The sequence below is a fragment of the Tyto alba genome, unplaced genomic scaffold (assembly GCF_018691265.1).
Source record: "Tyto alba isolate M040663 unplaced genomic scaffold, T.alba_DEE_v4.0 Super-Scaffold_32, whole genome shotgun sequence".
Taxonomy (NCBI): domain Eukaryota; kingdom Metazoa; phylum Chordata; class Aves; order Strigiformes; family Tytonidae; genus Tyto; species Tyto alba.
The window spans coordinates 2,979,136-2,996,986 of NW_024881307.1; the positions used below are offsets into that span (position 1 = coordinate 2,979,136).

At 46.7% G+C, this 17,851-nt stretch overlaps 1 protein-coding gene across 6 annotated transcripts in view; it reads right to left on the bottom strand.

The window, feature by feature from the left end:
• Positions 1-9,789: 9,789 nt before the first annotated feature.
• APLP2 (amyloid beta precursor like protein 2) overlaps positions 9,790-17,851 on the bottom strand; it is a 48,132-nt gene continuing 40,070 nt past the window's right edge. For 3 of the 6 annotated variants that reach the window (XM_042800351.1, XM_042800356.1, XM_042800355.1), the window contains 6 exons: positions 17,157-17,327; positions 16,502-16,537; positions 13,705-13,787; positions 12,802-12,876; positions 12,202-12,357; positions 9,790-11,393 (listed from right to left, as the gene is read on the bottom strand). In XM_042800351.1, coding sequence (XP_042656285.1) covers positions 11,292-11,393; positions 12,202-12,357; positions 12,802-12,876; positions 13,705-13,787; positions 16,502-16,537; positions 17,157-17,327 — 623 coding nt within the window. In that variant the 3' untranslated portion in view covers positions 9,790-11,291. The remainder of the gene's footprint in view (positions 11,394-12,201; positions 12,358-12,801; positions 12,877-13,704; positions 13,788-16,501; positions 16,538-17,156; positions 17,328-17,851) is intronic. The other 3 variants (XM_042800352.1, XM_042800354.1, XM_042800353.1) reach the window with 3 other exon arrangements.

The following is a 17,851-nucleotide window of genomic DNA, read 5'->3' on the forward strand; positions in this document are numbered from 1 at the left end:
TACTAGACGCTGGTGAAACTTGGTAGAAGGGCCCCGTGCCGATGTTGGTGCTGATTTAAGATAATGTACAATTTTCCCCTTGATATATCATCTGTGGAGTCTAACCTGTCTCACACTGCTCACATCACTTGTGTCTTGCCTGACACATGGACGGGTATATGAATTTCTGGTAGGTGTTTGGGGTTTTTTTTCCAGCACTGCTTTGGAAATAAATAGGAGTGATTGTATTTCAGGGGGAAAGAAATAAAAAAAAAAAAAAAGGCAAAAACCACCAGCTGTGCCAATGCGTTTCACAAAATGAATTACCCTGTTCCTAGGGCATCCTTCGGTATCAAACAGCAGCATGGTAGATTTACGGTTATTCAGGAAACAAGCAGGATGTAATGTGCTTGTTACTGCAGGTAAGAGCAGCTGCTTTTGAAAACACGGAACCATGTTGGCAGCTTTAGGTGAGATGAAAACTCTGGGTATAGTGGAAGTATTATAAAACATTCTGAACCCCTCAAAACAATTACAATCTATCTATTATACTTAAGCTTAGTAATAACTACTTGCTTGACAGGCCATGGCGAGGTTCATGCGTTGTGTCTACCTGCTAAGAATGGTGTTGGGCTAGCGAGTCGTGCTGGATGCTCAGCGTGTGCTGGTTCCACGGGGAACGTTGAAGTTCAACAAGAGTATCCCCCTCCTCACGGGAAGCACGGTTGTCACTGGCCCAGTACAGAGCTGTTGGGTCACCCAAGAGCTTCCCACGTCAACGTCTTGCTGAGAGAAGGCCATCTTCCTTGGTGGCTTCAGGTCAGTCCACGTCCTTGTCCCTCCTTGGTGGAGCTCTGCTGCACGGGGCTGGGTGGAGGAGGAACCCCAGCGAGACGGAGCCCCACCAGCTTTCCCAGCTCCTGCTCGGCAGTCGGCGCGTTGACGCTGTAAAGATCGAGGCAATGAAACACAGTCGGCGGCCGGGGAACAGATGCGTGCACCAACAGAGCGCTGGTAAGTGCTTTCAACGTTCCCACCCAGCAAAGTGCAGGCCAATGAGTTTTTTGTAATGACCTGTCCTACTGTTTTCCTTAAAGAAGTCTGAGAACAGCTCGTGCAACTGCGAAAATGCGGTGAGCCTTTTGTCCTCGGTGTGGCTGAGGTCATCCTCCGAGTCCCTCGCTGTGCTAGTCGTCTGGCTTATTGCACGTGCCAAGATGTAAGAGGTGGTGTATAAGGAAAGGTTTCTCTAACGATTAATAGTATTGTCAGAACTTTCCTTCTCCAGAATCTGGTTTGATTGTGTGTGCTGGGTGGGTAGAAATACCCACGCATGGTGATAGTGTGGTGGGGGCATGAAACATCTGGATTAAATGGTAAGCTGCCAGTGCTGCTTGGAAAGGCAGCTCAAGCCATTAATTCTGTATCAAAAACTGGAACAGATCTTCTCCATAATGGGTGCTGTGACGACAAAACAACAGCAGTTGCCTTTTACTTACCTCCTCGCTTTCCTCCCCTGGTGACTTTAATTGCCCCTCATCTTTCTAGACTGAGGCTCATATAGTTGGAAAATAAAATGTCTGCGGTGCCTGCTTTGATGTGTGAGCTGAGTAGAAAGATGGTTTTATTTGAATCTATTAGATAACCTATCACAGTTATTTGGTTTCCAGCATATCTGTGATACATGTTCCCTGTGTCATTTCAGCTGCTCCATGACCTGGTGAATACTGTCACTGAGATGTAAAGGCAGAAAAAACATGGTTTGTTGTCTTCTGTTTTGGTTTGTGTGTGGTTGGTTGGGTTTTTGTTTGTTTGGTTTTTTTTTTTTTTTTTGTTTTTTTTTTCTCTTCCTGTGGGCTAGTGGTGTCTGATGGATGTGGTTCAGCTCCATTTCTTCTCTGGGACACTCTATTTGCAACCCAAGGGACAAAACCCACCCTTTTCCTGAATTCCTCAAAGCTACCTGAACAAGCTGGGGCATGGCTCAGGTGAAAGGCTGGCAGGAGGTGTCTGGGTCTTAACTGCAGCTTGGGCCCCACCAGTGTCACCTAAATAGAAAGTTTTCTTCTTAAAATATAACAATGAAACTGATTCAGTTTATCTTTTAAATTAAAAATATTTGTCTTGATTGTGTAGTGTTCCACAGAGGGCTAGCAGTTCTATGTTTAAATAAGTTTGTTGTTTGGGTTTAAGTTTTTCCTTTGTGCTGCAGTTCTGCATCAAAACTTTTTGTTACAGAAGCCTTCAGAAGATGTGACCAGATATGAGGAGTTGGCCTAAATCTGTGTATCTACCTTGCTTGTCTGAGAGGATCCAACGAAGACTGGAAAAAGCTCAGCTGCTCTTTTTTTCTTACTGGGTGAAGGAAAAACAAGTTATCATGTAAGCTCGCTGATGTAGTTCTGGAGCAAAGCGCAGGTAAACTTTGGATTTAAATGGCAAAAAGACAAAGGACTGAAGCTGTACTTTACAGCTTAGCTCCTGGAGCCCCAGCTGTAACAGTATGATTAATTAGCTAATTGATTAATTATCACTTGAGCTCAGGGGCTGAGACTTTCGTGAGCTCGTGTATTACTGAGTTCATCTTGTGTAGAAACTAGTTTCTATTTTGGACCAGGCTTAAGTGCAGTGGTGGAGCCTGTATTGTCTATCAGCAGCCAGCACTGGGTGTATAAAAGCGATGGTAAAACTGTTTTGCTAGCTCTCTGGGGGTAAAGAGTGAGTGAGGAGAAATCCATGTCTGTTCTTGTTTTGACAGAAAGCTTTTATTCTGGGGTTTATGTTTTATTCCAAGTGCGGTATGCTTTCTCTTGTTGCTGTGATTCAAGAGCGATCAGGTATAAGTGAAGAACCTTCAAAATAAAACATGACTTATAAACTGCATGATACCTTTTAACTTAGTTCAGGTAAAGAACTGCATCTGGATGCCGATGAAGGCACACACCTCGCTGCAAGGAGTCACCTACTCTAAGTCTGTTCAAGTAAACCACAACATAACAGCCCTAAAAGAAGAAGAAAAGTAATTATAAAAAACCCTGAAGGTTTGCCTCTGGTACTACCACAGCCAAAACCATGAGACGATAGGTTGTAGTCCTCCCCTAGACTTTATACATGGGGGGAAAAAAAATCTGCCATCAAAAAAAGAAACCAAGGAATTCTTGTGTTTTTATTCAGCTTTATACAGTAAAAACAAAGCAGCACTTATGGCCCAGCATCATCTATATACGCAAGTATATAATGAAGAGGACTTTTCACTGAGATTTCAGCACAAGCAAAAATAATACACCAACTATCCTGGGGCATTGCATGGTCCTGTCCCCTAGGTTTCATTAGCCGTAGACATCTAATAGCACACCCCAGAATGCTCATATCTCTTCACATCTCTAAAGTCCTTTGTGGGGAGAAAAAAAAAAAATCATAATTTCTGGGCTGAAGCTTCTGTCTGTCTTCATAAAGGTATTTCTAATATATCAGTAAAGTATTGCATTGCTGGATGGACTCAATCCAGTCCCACATCCCTTACTGATTATATATTCTATAATATTAGAGAACACGTAGACATGGTCTTATTCTTGAGATGTTCAACTCCCTTGTAAAAATACAAATTGACACTACATGAAAAAATGCACCATCTAAACCAGGAGTGATGTGGAATGTGCCGCTAGATATCAAAACTGTTTCAACTCCACTGATGATTTTTAGGTCATCGAGAACACTTGAATTTCCTACTTTTAAAAAGTTAACAAATAGGCCTGAAAGGAAAATACAAAGACTTTTCTCTCAGCTGTGGCTGTAGTTCTTGACTCGTCCTAAAAAATGAAGGATGCCTCATCATGCAGTGCAGTAGCATCCTCTGGGATGTTCTCGGTGTTCACCCTTCAAAACAAAGAGACAGAGGTAAGAAAAAAAACCCTCCCGGATTCATGAGCAGAAGAAGGCACAAAATACACATCATCTGTACGAAAGGGATTTTTATACTGAATAGCTGGAGCTTGGATCCGTGACACAGCAGAGTACCCAAGAGCTCGGTCCAAATGTTGCCACAGGGGCTCGAGCCCCAGGCTGGCCCCAGGCTGGCTCCGATTCCCAGTAGCTGGACCGAGTTCCGACGACTTGCTCCAACCTCGTGGCACCAGCAAGTGGTGAAAATCAAAATTCAGCCCAGAAAAAAAACCCACAAACCATAAACACATCCCAGCAGAGAACGGCCAGACCATCTCTTTGCCTGAAGTTCATTATTTCTTTTCCAGCAGTTTATTATTTCTTTTCCAGCACAAGTACTCACGTGGCAACGAGCCGCTCTCCGAAGATGACACACGAGGAGCGTTGTGCCTTCCTCATGCCTGCTGAAAACTCACCTCCACAACCACGTCTTCACGGGATAAGACAAAATCTCGAAGCCTGTAAAGCAGATTATTCCCTCACACCGAAAGAACAGCTAGTAAGAAGTGACACCCAGGACCCCAGGGTTTAGCATCGCAAGGACTGCATCCCCACAAAAAGAGCACTACATTCGTCCAGTGGAGGAAAAAAGGATGCATTTTTCCACTTTCCTCAGCGGGCTGAGTTCTATATCCTGAATTTCTGGGGCTGTGATGCCGTGAAGGAGGCTGGCTGTCCTGCAGTCAGCATTTCCCGACTACACAAGACCCCGTGGGCTGTTTCCTGTAAGTTCTCCTTCTACTGGGGGAAACAAGTACAAGCTTAAATGGTTTTCAAATCCTATCCTTGGGAAATTTTTTACTCTAAGAGGCTCAAGCTGATTTTTTTGTTCTGCTGGACAATGTAGATGAGGGGTAGGGAAGATGCAGTTGTGCCTGAGTTAGATTGAATATTCCTTCTGGGTTGTATCATAGCAATCGTTTAGTGCGTCCTCCTGCAAGGTCTCTGAGATGAAGGGGTCTGCCTAGCAATGACAAGCTCAAAGAAAAAAGGAAAATTCTGCGGTTTAATGATGTGTTGGATGGTGCCAGGGTGGATTTTTTTTTTTTTTTTTTTTTTTTTTTTTTTTTTTGAGCTGAAAGCACAGCTGCTTCAGAGAAAAAAACCTGCTGGGAGAAAGTGATGTAAAGGCTTTGTGAGCAGGGGGGGGGATGGATTGATTCCCTCGCCTGCTCCCTGGGTGGTTGCTTTGTGTTTGTGTTCCCCGAGGGAGCTGCCAGGAAGGGCACCCAGCGTGGACCCCCGCAATTCTGGAGCTGGGCTTGGTGCCCCCAGGCCGTGCCTTTGAACATACAGCAAAGAGAAGCAGTCCTGAAAGCAGTCTAGTTGAAAAGAGATGTTACACCGTGGGCTTTTTGTGTGTCGCTGCCTGGGTTTGCGGGGTGCGTTTGGGGAGAGGGGGTTTTTTTGTTGTGTTTTCCGCGTGTTTATCAGGGACTTGGGTTTCTGCAGCAGAGACTGGCACAAGAACAGAGCAGCGCCGATTCTCTCCGGGCTGGCACCGCGTAATCAAATGCAAGGTGAGTAATATTTTCTCCAGCGTGGTGGTTTGGCAGGGAATAATCCTGCAGCTGGTGCTGGCTCATGGAGAAATGGAGGTTGGAAGGAACTTTTGGAGGGCATCTCGCCTAACGCCTGCTGAAAGGGCCAACTCTGAAGTCAGATCAGGTCGCTGGGTGTAACGCTGCCTTTTTCTGCAGTGGTTCCCTTTCCCCTCTCTGTGGGTTTGCGGGCATGAAAAACTATGTGACTTATTAGATGAGGTCAGTAAAGTCTACAGGTGAATTACCTACGCCATCTGAACAGTGGGCCACAGGAAAAACGCATCTTTTTTTCCTCTGCTGGACCGCTCTTTTTGTGGGGATGCAGTCCTTGCGATGCTAAACCCTGCTGCTGTGTGGAGGGAGGGGTCCTGGGTGTCACCACTTAGTAGCTGTTCTTTCGATGTCAGGGGATAATCTGCTTTACAGGCTTTGAGGTTTTTGTCTTATCCTGGGAAACACAGCTGTGGAGGTGAGTTTTCAGCAGGCACTAAGAAAGCAGAAATGCCACCCGGCGAAGCCCGCAGGGCACGTGGCCCCGGGTGGCATCACAGCAGCACGAACTCAGCGCTCGGGGTGCACGGGGACCATAATAGGACCTTCGCAAGGGTACGGCACCAGAGATGCCTCTCATCAGCTTTATAGCTCTCTGCAAATTCCTAGAGTGATTGTGGCTTATAGTACCATTCATCCCCAGGATGAACGGCTTCCTTTCTCGCAAGAAACGCGCCTTCCGCTTCCTCGGATGGAAGAAACCCCCCAGCTCCCGCTGAAACCGGTGTCACGCTGCAGTCTGGGAAGCCACCAGGCTTCCCATCAGAGGCAGCCCCCCCTGGTCCAGGAGGAAATCCCATCCTTCTCCTCCCTCCCTGCCCAGAAGGCACGACAAGGTGCATGAGAAAAAAATCTGAAGTGAAGCACAAACGCCACCAAAGCCTCAGGAGCTTCGCTTGCTGCTCCGCAGTCGGGTGGGGAAAAGGCACAAGTTGTGGGCTCGGAGGGTGTTTGCACATCCTCATTGTCAAAAAACGAGGCGTGCTCCCCGCCACGGAGTTTGCAGGGGGCGGGTGAGGAGGAGGAAGGGCTGAGGGTGCCTCGCAGGGGGACACGATGAGCAGCTCCCGCCCTTCGAGGGGTTTCTTCTGCTTCCAGCCCAGGATTTGGACAGGCTCACCTTGCCATGGAGGCTCAGACGCTTAAAGGATGTTGGGAGGAAAATTCACAGGTAAAACTGGCTCCCCCTGCCCCTTCTGCTCTCCCACCCAGAGACAAAAGAGGTTGTCTAAGGCATGGCAAACAGAAAAATCGGCTAAGCGATGTCGCTTCCCACCGCACACGCAGCCAGGCTGTAGGACCCACAGCTCCCCGAAGCTGTAAGGAGGATGAGGAAGCCTCCAGAAAACAGGGACATCCCCAACTCCTTCCAGTTAGCCAGCACTTTCGGAAGAGGATATTAAGCTTCACACATTCTCCATCGCCTCCTGCTCTTCCCCCCCTCTCGCTGGCACAGCCCCTGGCCGCCTTTTGGGGACGTCGGGCCACTGCCCCCAGGGCCCAGCCTTGCCCTCCCCAGCACCACGTTTGTTCAGCGCTGCCGGCAGGTTGGTATCATTAACTAACCCACTCTTTCAGCCTGCAGCCCGTTCTCAAGTTGCTCCCGGGAAAGGGGAGCTGCTTGGAAGAAAAATCTACATTAAACCACCCTGGCTGACCGCACGGAGAGCCCACGGGGCAAAGGGTTAAGTGGTCCTGCAACAAAGCACAGGCTCCCCCCCAGGTCACGGGCAAATACAGCAAAACTCTTGTGTTTTTAACATGCTCCTTCCTCCAGAATCACACAGACACACATGCGCAGCACTCAGCAGAACCTTCTCACCCGACTTGCCACGAAGCTACCAGTGCCAGTTCTGTGTTACTATATCCTATAAAAATGGTTTGGGTTTTTTTTTTTTTTTTTTCTCCTCTGGCTCACTGCTGTTTGGCCCTGGCCGTGCATCTCTACAAGCCTCTGCCATCACAGCAGAGCCACGAGCAGAACACTGCTGCCAGCTACCGAGCTGCAACTGCCCTGGAGACTCACACAAAGACATTCCCGTGTGATGACACCAACTTTAAACACCGCACTAGAGCTGGACAAAAGGATGGAAGACACTGAACTTTCAGATCTACCAGCTTACTGCCAGAAAAAGCGATGCTCAGGGGCCAAAACACCCCGGGTCTAAGGATTAGAAGATTTTCTGTGCTCCGTCAAGGCACCGCATCACCACGTACTTGGGCTCCTCTCCTCACGAGCACCTTCAATCTCTTCCATCAACCAGGGCTGAAGGTAGAAAACACGCTCAGCGAGCCTCTGGGGAAGCCTTGCTTTCCACATGAAAGACAAGCGCAGCTGGTAAAAACAAATCTGCCCCCTTTAGTTGTGGGCAGAGAACGGTTTCGATGTGCATTACCCCGCTGCACCCTTAACAAACTGCTCGGCAACAAGGAGACAAACTGACCCAGCGCTTCCTCCCCTCCTCAGCGCTCCCAGTTACCAAAGGCTCCTCTCTCAAACATCCTTTTGCCTCATCCGAGAACTACGCTGCTTCTCTTAAAAAGTAAACAGAGGACTGTTTTTTTTTTTTTTAAAAAAAAAAAAAAAAATTTTTTTCTAAAATGCAGCCCTCTACGACACTCTGCCAAGTCTTTTACCAACCAACTGCTCCACCGTGCTTTGGAGCATCTAATTTTAAGTGTCTTATCAGGATGAAACTTTTGACACTTCTCTCAACCACCCCGTGGCCGCTCCGCTGGGATATCGGCCCTTCGCTGCGCGGCTGCTACCAGGAGTATTTGGGAGATGTTTTAACACTGATCTTCAAGCAAATATTTTTAAACATTTCTTTTCAGAAGCTGCGGTCAAAATCCATCTTTAAGAATCCACCCTGAGCACTTGGCCGTCTGTGCCAAAGCATATAACTAATAGACTTTGATTCCAGTCTGATGTATTTATTTTGTAGGACTAATAGAATTTATCGAAGGGAAAATCTAATAGCCAAATTCAATTACGGAATTCAATCCACAGCCTCTGTAATTTGTTTCTCTTTCAGGTCACCCTACCTGAGGGTACAGTCCAAGAAACAGCTTTGGACTGAAGATATGCTTCGGCATCATTGAAATTAAATTTACAGTTTAAAATCAAAATTCTTTCCCAAGTAGATGTGACAAGCCAACAGACGGCATTTTCTAGGACAGCATCTGTTCTTTCCTGCAGAGTCTGAATAATTTAACCAGAACATGGAAGTTCCAGTGGAACCAAGGAGCCCACGTTTAAGGAGAAACAGGGCACACGATTATTTCCTATCCAGAATTGCTAAACCTTCGTGTTGCCTCCTGCCTCCTCTCCCCCTCTTCATTCAGACCTACTGGGAACTGCTCAGATCAATGTGAAGGAAGATTAATCCCGTCTCTTAGCCTCCTAAACCAGCGTTCAAACAGCAATGACTCTTCGGTCACTTCACCGAGCCGGGAGAAGAGGAATTTGTGTTCGAGGTCACACTTCAAAGAAGGAAAATAGAAGAAGAATGACATACAGGAGCAGAGACAGCTGTGAGCTTTACAGGCTGTTAGCTTTAGATGTTCTGGAAAAGGAAGCTAAACCAAGGAGTCCAATTAGTTCCTTTTGTAAAACAAAAACATTAGAAGCAGTACGGAGAACGCTAACCATGGTTAGCCAGGGCTCTTTAGTATCTTCCACCTATTCCAGGCCTGGCCATGCACGACAGGAAGCATTTAAGGGAAACGGTGTCACAGTTTGAGGCCTGTCTATCTAAAAATCCGAAGATTCCCTGCAGCTGCCCCGGTATTTCTGAGGCTTGCGGGCACCACGGGCTCCGAGCACGCCGCCAGCACTCTCGCCGCGCCACGCGGGTCCGCGGCGGCAGCTCCGAGCAGCTTTTTGCTCCCCTTCAGCTCCGAGCAGCTTTTTGCTCCCCTTCAGCTCCGAGCAGGGCCCAGGGAGCGGTTCTGGCGGGCCGAGCCCTTCGTGGTGACTCCCACCAAGGCGGGAGCTCTGACCGACCTGGCGCTCCAGCGGCTGCAGCTCGAGGACGTTAACGTTCCTCGGGAGTCCCGGGGGTTGGTTTCGTATCGCCGGCGCAGAGCTCAGCCGGATCTGGAAATAACCACAAAAAGACTCTGGGTGCGGATGTACATCCCCAGTACCAGCCCGTTCCTTCTCGCTGAGGTGGACAAAAAGGTGAGGAAAGGGCTCCGCAGGTTTGGCGAGGACACGGTGGGAGGAGAGAGAAACTTAAGCAGAGCCCGTGAATAAAGAGAAGAAATGATCTGGAAGTTAAAGTGTTTATTGATGTGTTTAAACTTTGTACATTCCCCACAGACCACACTAAGGAGTTTGCAGGTAAATCTGTGCATAGTGGGAAGAGACACGGAAGGGGGAAGGGAAAAAAAAAAAAAAAATAATAAAGTCACAGGAAAAATAGAAAAAATACACCACAGGTTACCAGAACCTCCAGATTTAAAAAAGCCGTGAGCATTAACACCAACTATACAAGCATTACAAAGACATGATGGTGAGTGGAACAATACCCCTTTTTGTTCTTCTCGGGGCCTATGCATCCCGTTTCCCTTAAAGCAGGCAGTGTCCCTTTCCCAACGGGTCCCTCTCTTCCCTCCCCAGTTAAAGCGAACTCCCCGTTCATCAGCTCCCAGGGTACGGATTATTGCAGTGATTTGTCGTTTCTGGGCAAACACCCAAAGCCGTGCCCACGGCCCAACATCACCCAAAAGAGATGCAAAGGCTCCCAGATCTGCGTCTCAACTACTTACCACGGCGGTGAGGCAGGAGAGCTGGGGAAAATTAGAAAGTAGTAGCAAGAGGGGGCTGTTAATGCCAGGTGAGTACTGAAGGAAACCGGTTCAGAACAGAGGATTTAAATTCAATACCAGGAACTTCCAACTCTAGAGCAGAACTGAATCTGGAAGGGGAATGTGCAGACCCCAGTATGCACAAACCATGTTCTAACATTCCACTAGAATAATGATAAACAGAGATGCTAGAAGCCTTTTCACTCCTTGCCTCCAGGGAGTCTTGATTCCTAGAGCCCAAACTGCTAAGCAGCAGGGTGCACACCACTGGCATATGAGGATGGGTTTCTTCTTTTCTTTTTTTTTTTTTTTTTTCTTGTTTGTTCTCTTTTATTTTTCTTTTTTTTTTTTCCTAAGGATTTTTGTTAGTTACCATTCCCAATTGCTTCCTTGCTTACGCTGTCATACTTCCTATCCCTAAATTAATCTCTTCGCAACTCCCAGTGAAATTCACTTTAACAAAAAAAAAAAAGGAAAAAAGAATACTGCTTTATATATAAAAGCCAAAATGACTGAAGAGCCACAGCTGTCTCCTTTTTACAAGGCAGGCTGGTACAAATGACCCTCAATATACAGGTGGTCTATCAGAAATAAAAATCAACATTTCCCATTTTATATATATAGAGCTTGTATCAGACAACAGTACAATGGAACTGGTATTTTTCAGATTGTTTAAAAAAAAAAAAAAACTACATCTCAGTCAAATATCTGCAATAGATCCATTTTTCCCATTTAAGGAGATTTATATATCATATTGTTATATTATCATTTCTTCACCCATTTAAAAGAATGGAAATTGCAACTCTACAGTAGTAATTATAGTCTTAATGATCCAGGAGTTCTGAATGTAAGATGAAGTCCTCTCGAAGCAACTGTTGGTCAGTAGTCGATCCAAAACGCTGGACCCCTTTGGCCCTCTGCCCCGCGCCTCTCCCCGTCAGGGCTGTTGTATCTTCATCTCTTTTATATCTGCATCTGCTCCAGGTATTTGTAAGTGGGGTTCTCGTAGCCGTGGTTTTGCATCTTGCTCAGATGCCGCTCCTCTGGGGTAAGCATCGGGTCAACCTTTAGAAAGGCCAGACGGTTACTGGTCAGAGGAGGGACTAACTCACTGGCTTTATCTCGTAGTAACAAGAGCGGACAGACAACCACCAGATAAATAAACAAGGCAATCAAGGAACAGGAAAAAAAAAAAAAAAAAAAAAAAAAAAAGGTAAGCCACAAAACCCCACCTGCTTATCAGAGTTCCTCGTTCGGCTGCTAACGCCTCCTGCCTGCCTTTGCCTTTTTGGGGATGTTTTCCACAAATCTCTAGTAAGTTAGCTAACGTCACAAATCCGGGACCCGCTTCTCTCGTTAAAGAGATCGTTGCATCGATTGGGCAAAGGGGAAAAGCAGCTTTCTCCAGCCACCATTAAGTTGTCATTAGAAACGTGCAAGTTGGGAGCAGAAGGAAGGAGGAGGAACTGCTGCTCAGCATTCAGCCGATCACGCTGTCTTAATAGTTGTTACATCAGCCAGGAGGACAAATTGCTATAGATTGACTGACTCCCCTGCTAGAGATACCACCTGAAAAGCTCATTTACTGCTAAATCCTATCCTGAGCCAGACAGGGCAGCCTAATTGAATTCTTTGTGATAAGTGAATACAACTGCGAAGTGACAGATCCCAGCGTGGCACGCCGATGACCGACACCTGCATACCAACAAAGAAGCCATGAAGATGTCGGCATCTGCAGAGTTAAATCCCATCCAACCAGGCACAGAGCCACTGATGTTTCGGCAGCTCCTGCCATCTACTCCCCCTACACACAACACGTGATTCAATGCTGACTATTTTCATCCTCGGCGACGGAGCAGGAGTTGTTTCTCACCTCCACAATTCCATGGCTGATGGTCCCATACTGCCTCTTCCTCAGCATCACCAAGCTGATGACTATAACAGTAGCTATGGCAACAGCAATCACCAACAGACCAATAAGGGCGCTGCTGCTGAAACTGAAGTCATCCCGAAGGGAGTTCTCGTTATCCTGGAAGGAAGAGAACAAAGGAGCAGGTAGAGGGAGATGCACTGCTCAACGCAAACCCGAAAGGTGGCCACCGATACGGTCGTCAACCACCTGTGGCATCAAGACATGACTGATTACACTAGACAGCGTTTCACCTCTAAATATCCCACCGAAAGGATAACGAACACAAAATGCTTTCCCCACTTAGGCATTCTAGACAGGCACTGACCCACACCGCTTTCCTACCCCACAAAACACTTTTGCAACAAGAGAGTCGGGTTAGCATCCACCCGTGTTTACTGTTTTCATCTTTAAGCAGGAACGCTGCACTGCGTTACGCTCCGCAGGAGCTCCCAGGGCAGCGACAAGGCACCAAACCCCTGGAATTCAGTAACACGCAGGAACAGGAATTCAGCTTTAGAAACTGGCCAATTGCTCAGCTAGACTTGGTAGCCACGTACATACCGGCTCGTCCACCAGCCCACCGACACGCTCCGCGTTGAAAATCATTTCCTTCACGTCAAGAGTTTCATCAATTACCTGCAAACAGTCACAAAAGCGTTTTATGAAAGGAGCTGTACGAAACAGGTGGGAGAAAGAAAACAAGGGCAGACAAGAGACCTCCGACGAATGCTAGCAAAGGCTCAGAACCACCTACCATCTTTCCCCTGCTCTCAACAGCATGGGATGTTCGACTTCCAAAGCCACTCCAGTTAGTACTGCAATCATTTGGATGTCCAGACTACCTCAGGCTAAAGACCCAAATGCAAAGCGAGGCACTTGCCTTGGACACAGCATTTCTGTCGTGTCAGATCTAACCTGTGGCTTTAAAACAATTTTGAAAGGAAGCTCTTGAAAATAAGTAATTTTTTTTTTTCCCGAACCCAGGGAACTGAGGCAAGTCAACTGCCACTATAACCTAATGAATTCTTTACACTGCAGGTAAGAGCTAATACCTACTGGCTTGCTCACCTTCGGAAGGCGGTGAGGCCTTTCTTGCCATGAAAAATATGTGGGAAGAGAGATGGAACACACCAGCATTCGGCGTGTAGCCAGCTAGCAAGCTACCTAGCTAACATAAAGGCATAACCAAGGGTCTCTGCTTGGGAAAGCAGTTACTAAACCAGACAGTTCTCCAGCTCAGACTGCCAAAGATCTAGATCTCTCTCCTTCCCTCACCCTCCCACCCTTCTGATGCTAATCAGCAGTAAGAGCCTACAACAGTCAGAAAACTGACTCCCCCACACCATATGGAGACCGAATACACTGACATTCTGTAAGCAGGAAGGAGACATGGAAATAAGCCACCGCTATTCATTAGCGTCCGTGGCAGGCTTTGCTTTACAGCATACAAGGCGGAGGGCTCACCACATTTTCATCCACTTTGTTCTTGCTGTTAATCACTTTTTCTTCAGCGCCGATCAGCCCATCCAGCTCGGTCATGCCAGAACCTGCACCAAAAGAGCAAGGCAGGGACCGTTAGCCAGCCCTCGGTGACGTCTGGGAAGGGTTACCTACTCTCTGTAGAGCTGCCATGGCTAGCGTGTTTAACCGCGTGGACCACTGGTTATTAATCTGTCTTCATGCTGTTGTGTCAGAAGGGGAGCTCGTAAGCTACGCTACAGCGACGAGTGATTGGGGGGGGGGGGTGTGTGGGGGGGATGTTTCTGTTAATGAGGGGAAATGAGGTGGCAATGAGAGGAACAGACAACACTCACCACAACCAGGCTGAAGTGTGAATCCAGAAATACCATACTGTTAAATGCTGCTGTTAGAGAAGGTCCAAGGCAACACGTTAACGCAAAACTGTGAGCGTGCAGTTCCCTCCTGCAAATGTCACCCGGGGCCACCAGCACCTCGCCGTGACCCCCGTGATGGAAGCACACATCTCTCTCTGCTGGGAGCAGAGACGAGACGGGGACGCTCTCAACCGCACGGTCAGCGTCACCCACCCCTTTTGAAAGCCAGCGCATCAGCAAGCGCCCGGGGAATGAGAATTTCAAGGTCACCCAGCACGGCTCTGTAATGAGCTGCTGTCCCGGTATCTGGCACAAGCCCAGAAACAATAAATCCCAGGGTAAGGGAGGAGCAAAGAATCACACTAGCCTTTGTACCAGAACATCACTCACCCATTTCTAGGCTGAAACTAACGTAGGCTCAAGAGAAGAATATCAATTAACAGAAGGCAGCCGCTCTGCATAAACTGTTTTGATCTGAAGCGTTTATAAATAGATCAGATCAATAACAGAAGAGCCTGATGCAAGATACTCAGACCTAACATAACACAGCACACTAGGAGAACGCCAGTTTTCCACTATCAGTAGTAATGTCCTCCCTAGTGCAAAAGCAGGAGGACAGCAAAGCCTCAAACCTACAGCTGGGTCTCTCCAACGAGGATCACAAAGTGGGGGAAATATTACTACAGCACTTAACACTCCGCCGGTGATTGCATACACCTCTCCACAAGCTGCTGAGCTTGCAGGTTGCCTAAGACATTATGTCAACTGCTGCAGAAATTGGCAGCATGTTCTTTGACGAGATGCAAGGAAAGGCTAGTTGGCTCCAAGGCAAGTTTTTACAGTGACAAGCTTTTACTGCCTGAAAATGCCAAGGGAAGCAGCGTTTCACTCCAACCCCTTGCAAAAGCAGCATCTCAGGTTTTCATGCATCCCTTTTTCCTGTGCGGTCCTTTGGAGACAGTAATCAGATTCCAAGCACAGCCAAGACTGCCAGTCTGACTTCTCACGGCTGTCGAAGCAGGTCATGTTATTGTGAAAGTCAATGATTAGGATTTTCTGGAGAGACTAGCTGCAAATAGTTTTCAGAGAACTCCTGTGTCAGCTCGTGGCCTATGGCCGCTTTATTCAGTTCTCAGGAGCTAATGCAGCAGTCTCCAGGGCTGAGAGTTCAGCTGCTTCACTGAGCTTTGCTATTTGTCAGAGTGCTGTACCAAATAACAGACTCAGTTCTATGAGGCTCAAAGGCACAGTTTATAATATACCTCCTAGGGAAGGGAAAAAAAAAAAAAAGCCACACACAAGTGCGCAAAAAAACACCCAAAACTCTCTAGCAGCCCTCGTGAAATTCAATGAAAAGGGAAGGGAGGGAAGGAGCAAGTGCAAGATATAATCTTTGTCCCCGGATCATCAGAAACTCTTCCATTTACCCAAATGGGGAGAACCAGCCTATATTTATCATCTTTAAGTCAACAAAGCCGCTGTCTAAAATAAATCAATCAAACTAAAGGCTGTCCCAGTTCTTTCCAGAGCAGTCAGTACACTGAATTAGCTGTACACTGTTCCACAAGAAGGATGAAGGTGACTTACATTTGTAGAGAAAAGCTGGTAATGGGAACAGTTTGAAGCTATCCGGCCTTCACCATGTTACAAAACTATTTAGGTTCATATTAAATGGTTATGAGCAAAATTCTTTGCTCTCCTTTAAGATTCTGCACAATATATTTGGAACCAAAGGCAGATTAAAATGCTGGGTTTACCCCCCACGTATAGCACGTGTACCACTGCTCTGCAAGAGCATTTTAAGAATCAGACTTCCATTTCTACTTCAGGAACTAGATCTGTGGTAGCAGATCAGCCAGACCTGATCTTCACCTGAGACAGCATTGCTCCCAGAGGATTTAATTTCATGTCAGTATTTCTGTGCTGCTCTTAAAGCCCAGGCAGCCCCTTTTTAGCCAGGCACTGAGTCACTGCAGAATTAATAATGAGCTAAAGGAGAAATGGATAATCACACAGGACTTTGCTAGTACGAGGAGATGCTATGTGTGAACAGGTGATGTTGAGGAGACCACAAACACAAAGAAGGAATCTCCTAATTTTTCTGCCCCAGACCAGCTGCATTCTATAGTATCTATGAGGACGTACGTCTGCTAGGCCCACATTTCTTGAGGACAAAGAAGCTACTCCACACACTCCGAGACACCTTGTGAGCCCATCAAGAAGGAACATACACAACCAGTTAGATGCTCCGAGTAGCTTGTTTCTTTAACACTAGGGCTAGACAAGCACAATTGAAAGATACTGATCTAAATGAGAGCACGGAAATGAAAATAAAGGTGAGTATGAAACTAAAATGAAGCTATCAAACACACTGAGAAGGTAGGAGAGTGATTGAAAGCACTGTGAGGGAGCAGCTTAGAACCAACCTTTTTTCATTGGATGGTACAAATCCGGCTGAGGATCTAGCAGGAGGGAAAACAAAAACAAAAATAGCAGAGAAAGGAGATTAAGAGAGAAAGGAAAAAAGGTTTGCGCATGATTTCTGACTCAGACCCTGGGAAAAGCTTTTAGTCTACAGCTTTCTTTAAGCTCAGGACTCTCTTCAAGCATTGTTAAAATAAACACACACGCACACACCAGCTGTCAACACCCGATGATACAAAAAAAAAAAAATACAGATATATATTTAAAAAAAAATAAAGAGAATTTCTGCAGCCCTTCAGCAGGTCGCACCACAGAGACTTGACATGACATGAGAGCGTTTTGGTTAAAGCCTGAAAATTAACTCCAGAGTCAAGCCACACAGTAAAAATTTAATACTCCTGCAAAATGGAGAGAGATAAAACAATTTTGCAAAGAGAAGATTAGGAAAATCAACACAGCAGCTCAGTGCTAATTAATTACTAGTGGCACTGCCTCTCTCCAATGGGCAGAGTCTGAGGGGTACCGCTGGGGCGACTGCTTTGCTCTTAAATCACCCAAAGGGATGGAGCTTTCTGTGCCACGGAGCTGAGCGTTCCAGTTAAGAAAAAGCAACTACCTTCTGTGAAGCCAGTGAACCCAATTTTCAGTTCCACATACCTTCGCTTTCAGGCAAGGCTGGGAAGGTTTTCACCTGGAACGGACGGAAAGGTTTGCCCTCCAGGGGAATTTCTTCGCTCTCCTCGGAGCTTACTCTGACATCCACCTGGGATTCAGAAATGGAGGATGTGAACTGATCCATGTCTGCGCGTTGTTCCTGAAGCAGCTCATCTGAAAGGTATGAGAGGAAACATTACACAGACTGCATGAAGCCTGGCAGGAACAGAAAGGGGCAGATGGTCTGAACCTATCTGAGGCAGGGCTGCAGGGGAAAACTGTTCGGGGCTGCCAGGTTATCTTATCTTGCAGGCTCTCAAGTCTCATCTGGAATTCTCAGTAAAGGCATTGGCTAGAAATATACACAAATAAGGACCAAGAGGTTTGATGTAGCAAGATGGGATCAAACTCCTACAAAGTGGGAAAGCATCTGCTTATTTTCATGGACAATCGCCATCTCTCTGAGACACAGCTTTGCTATTCTGAATGTTGTGGACTACTTTTTTTTTTAAACAGACAGTGAAAGTTCTGAGGAACAAGCTATTCTCACTAGCTGTGTTGCAAAACCCAGAGAATATCATCTGCCCAGAGGCACATAAGCCTAAACCCAAGGGCTTGCTGTTGAGGGCATCTCCTCAAAGGAGCTTTTTGGAGCCCACTTCACCTGACATTAAGGCTTGTAGTTTAACACGGCAGCA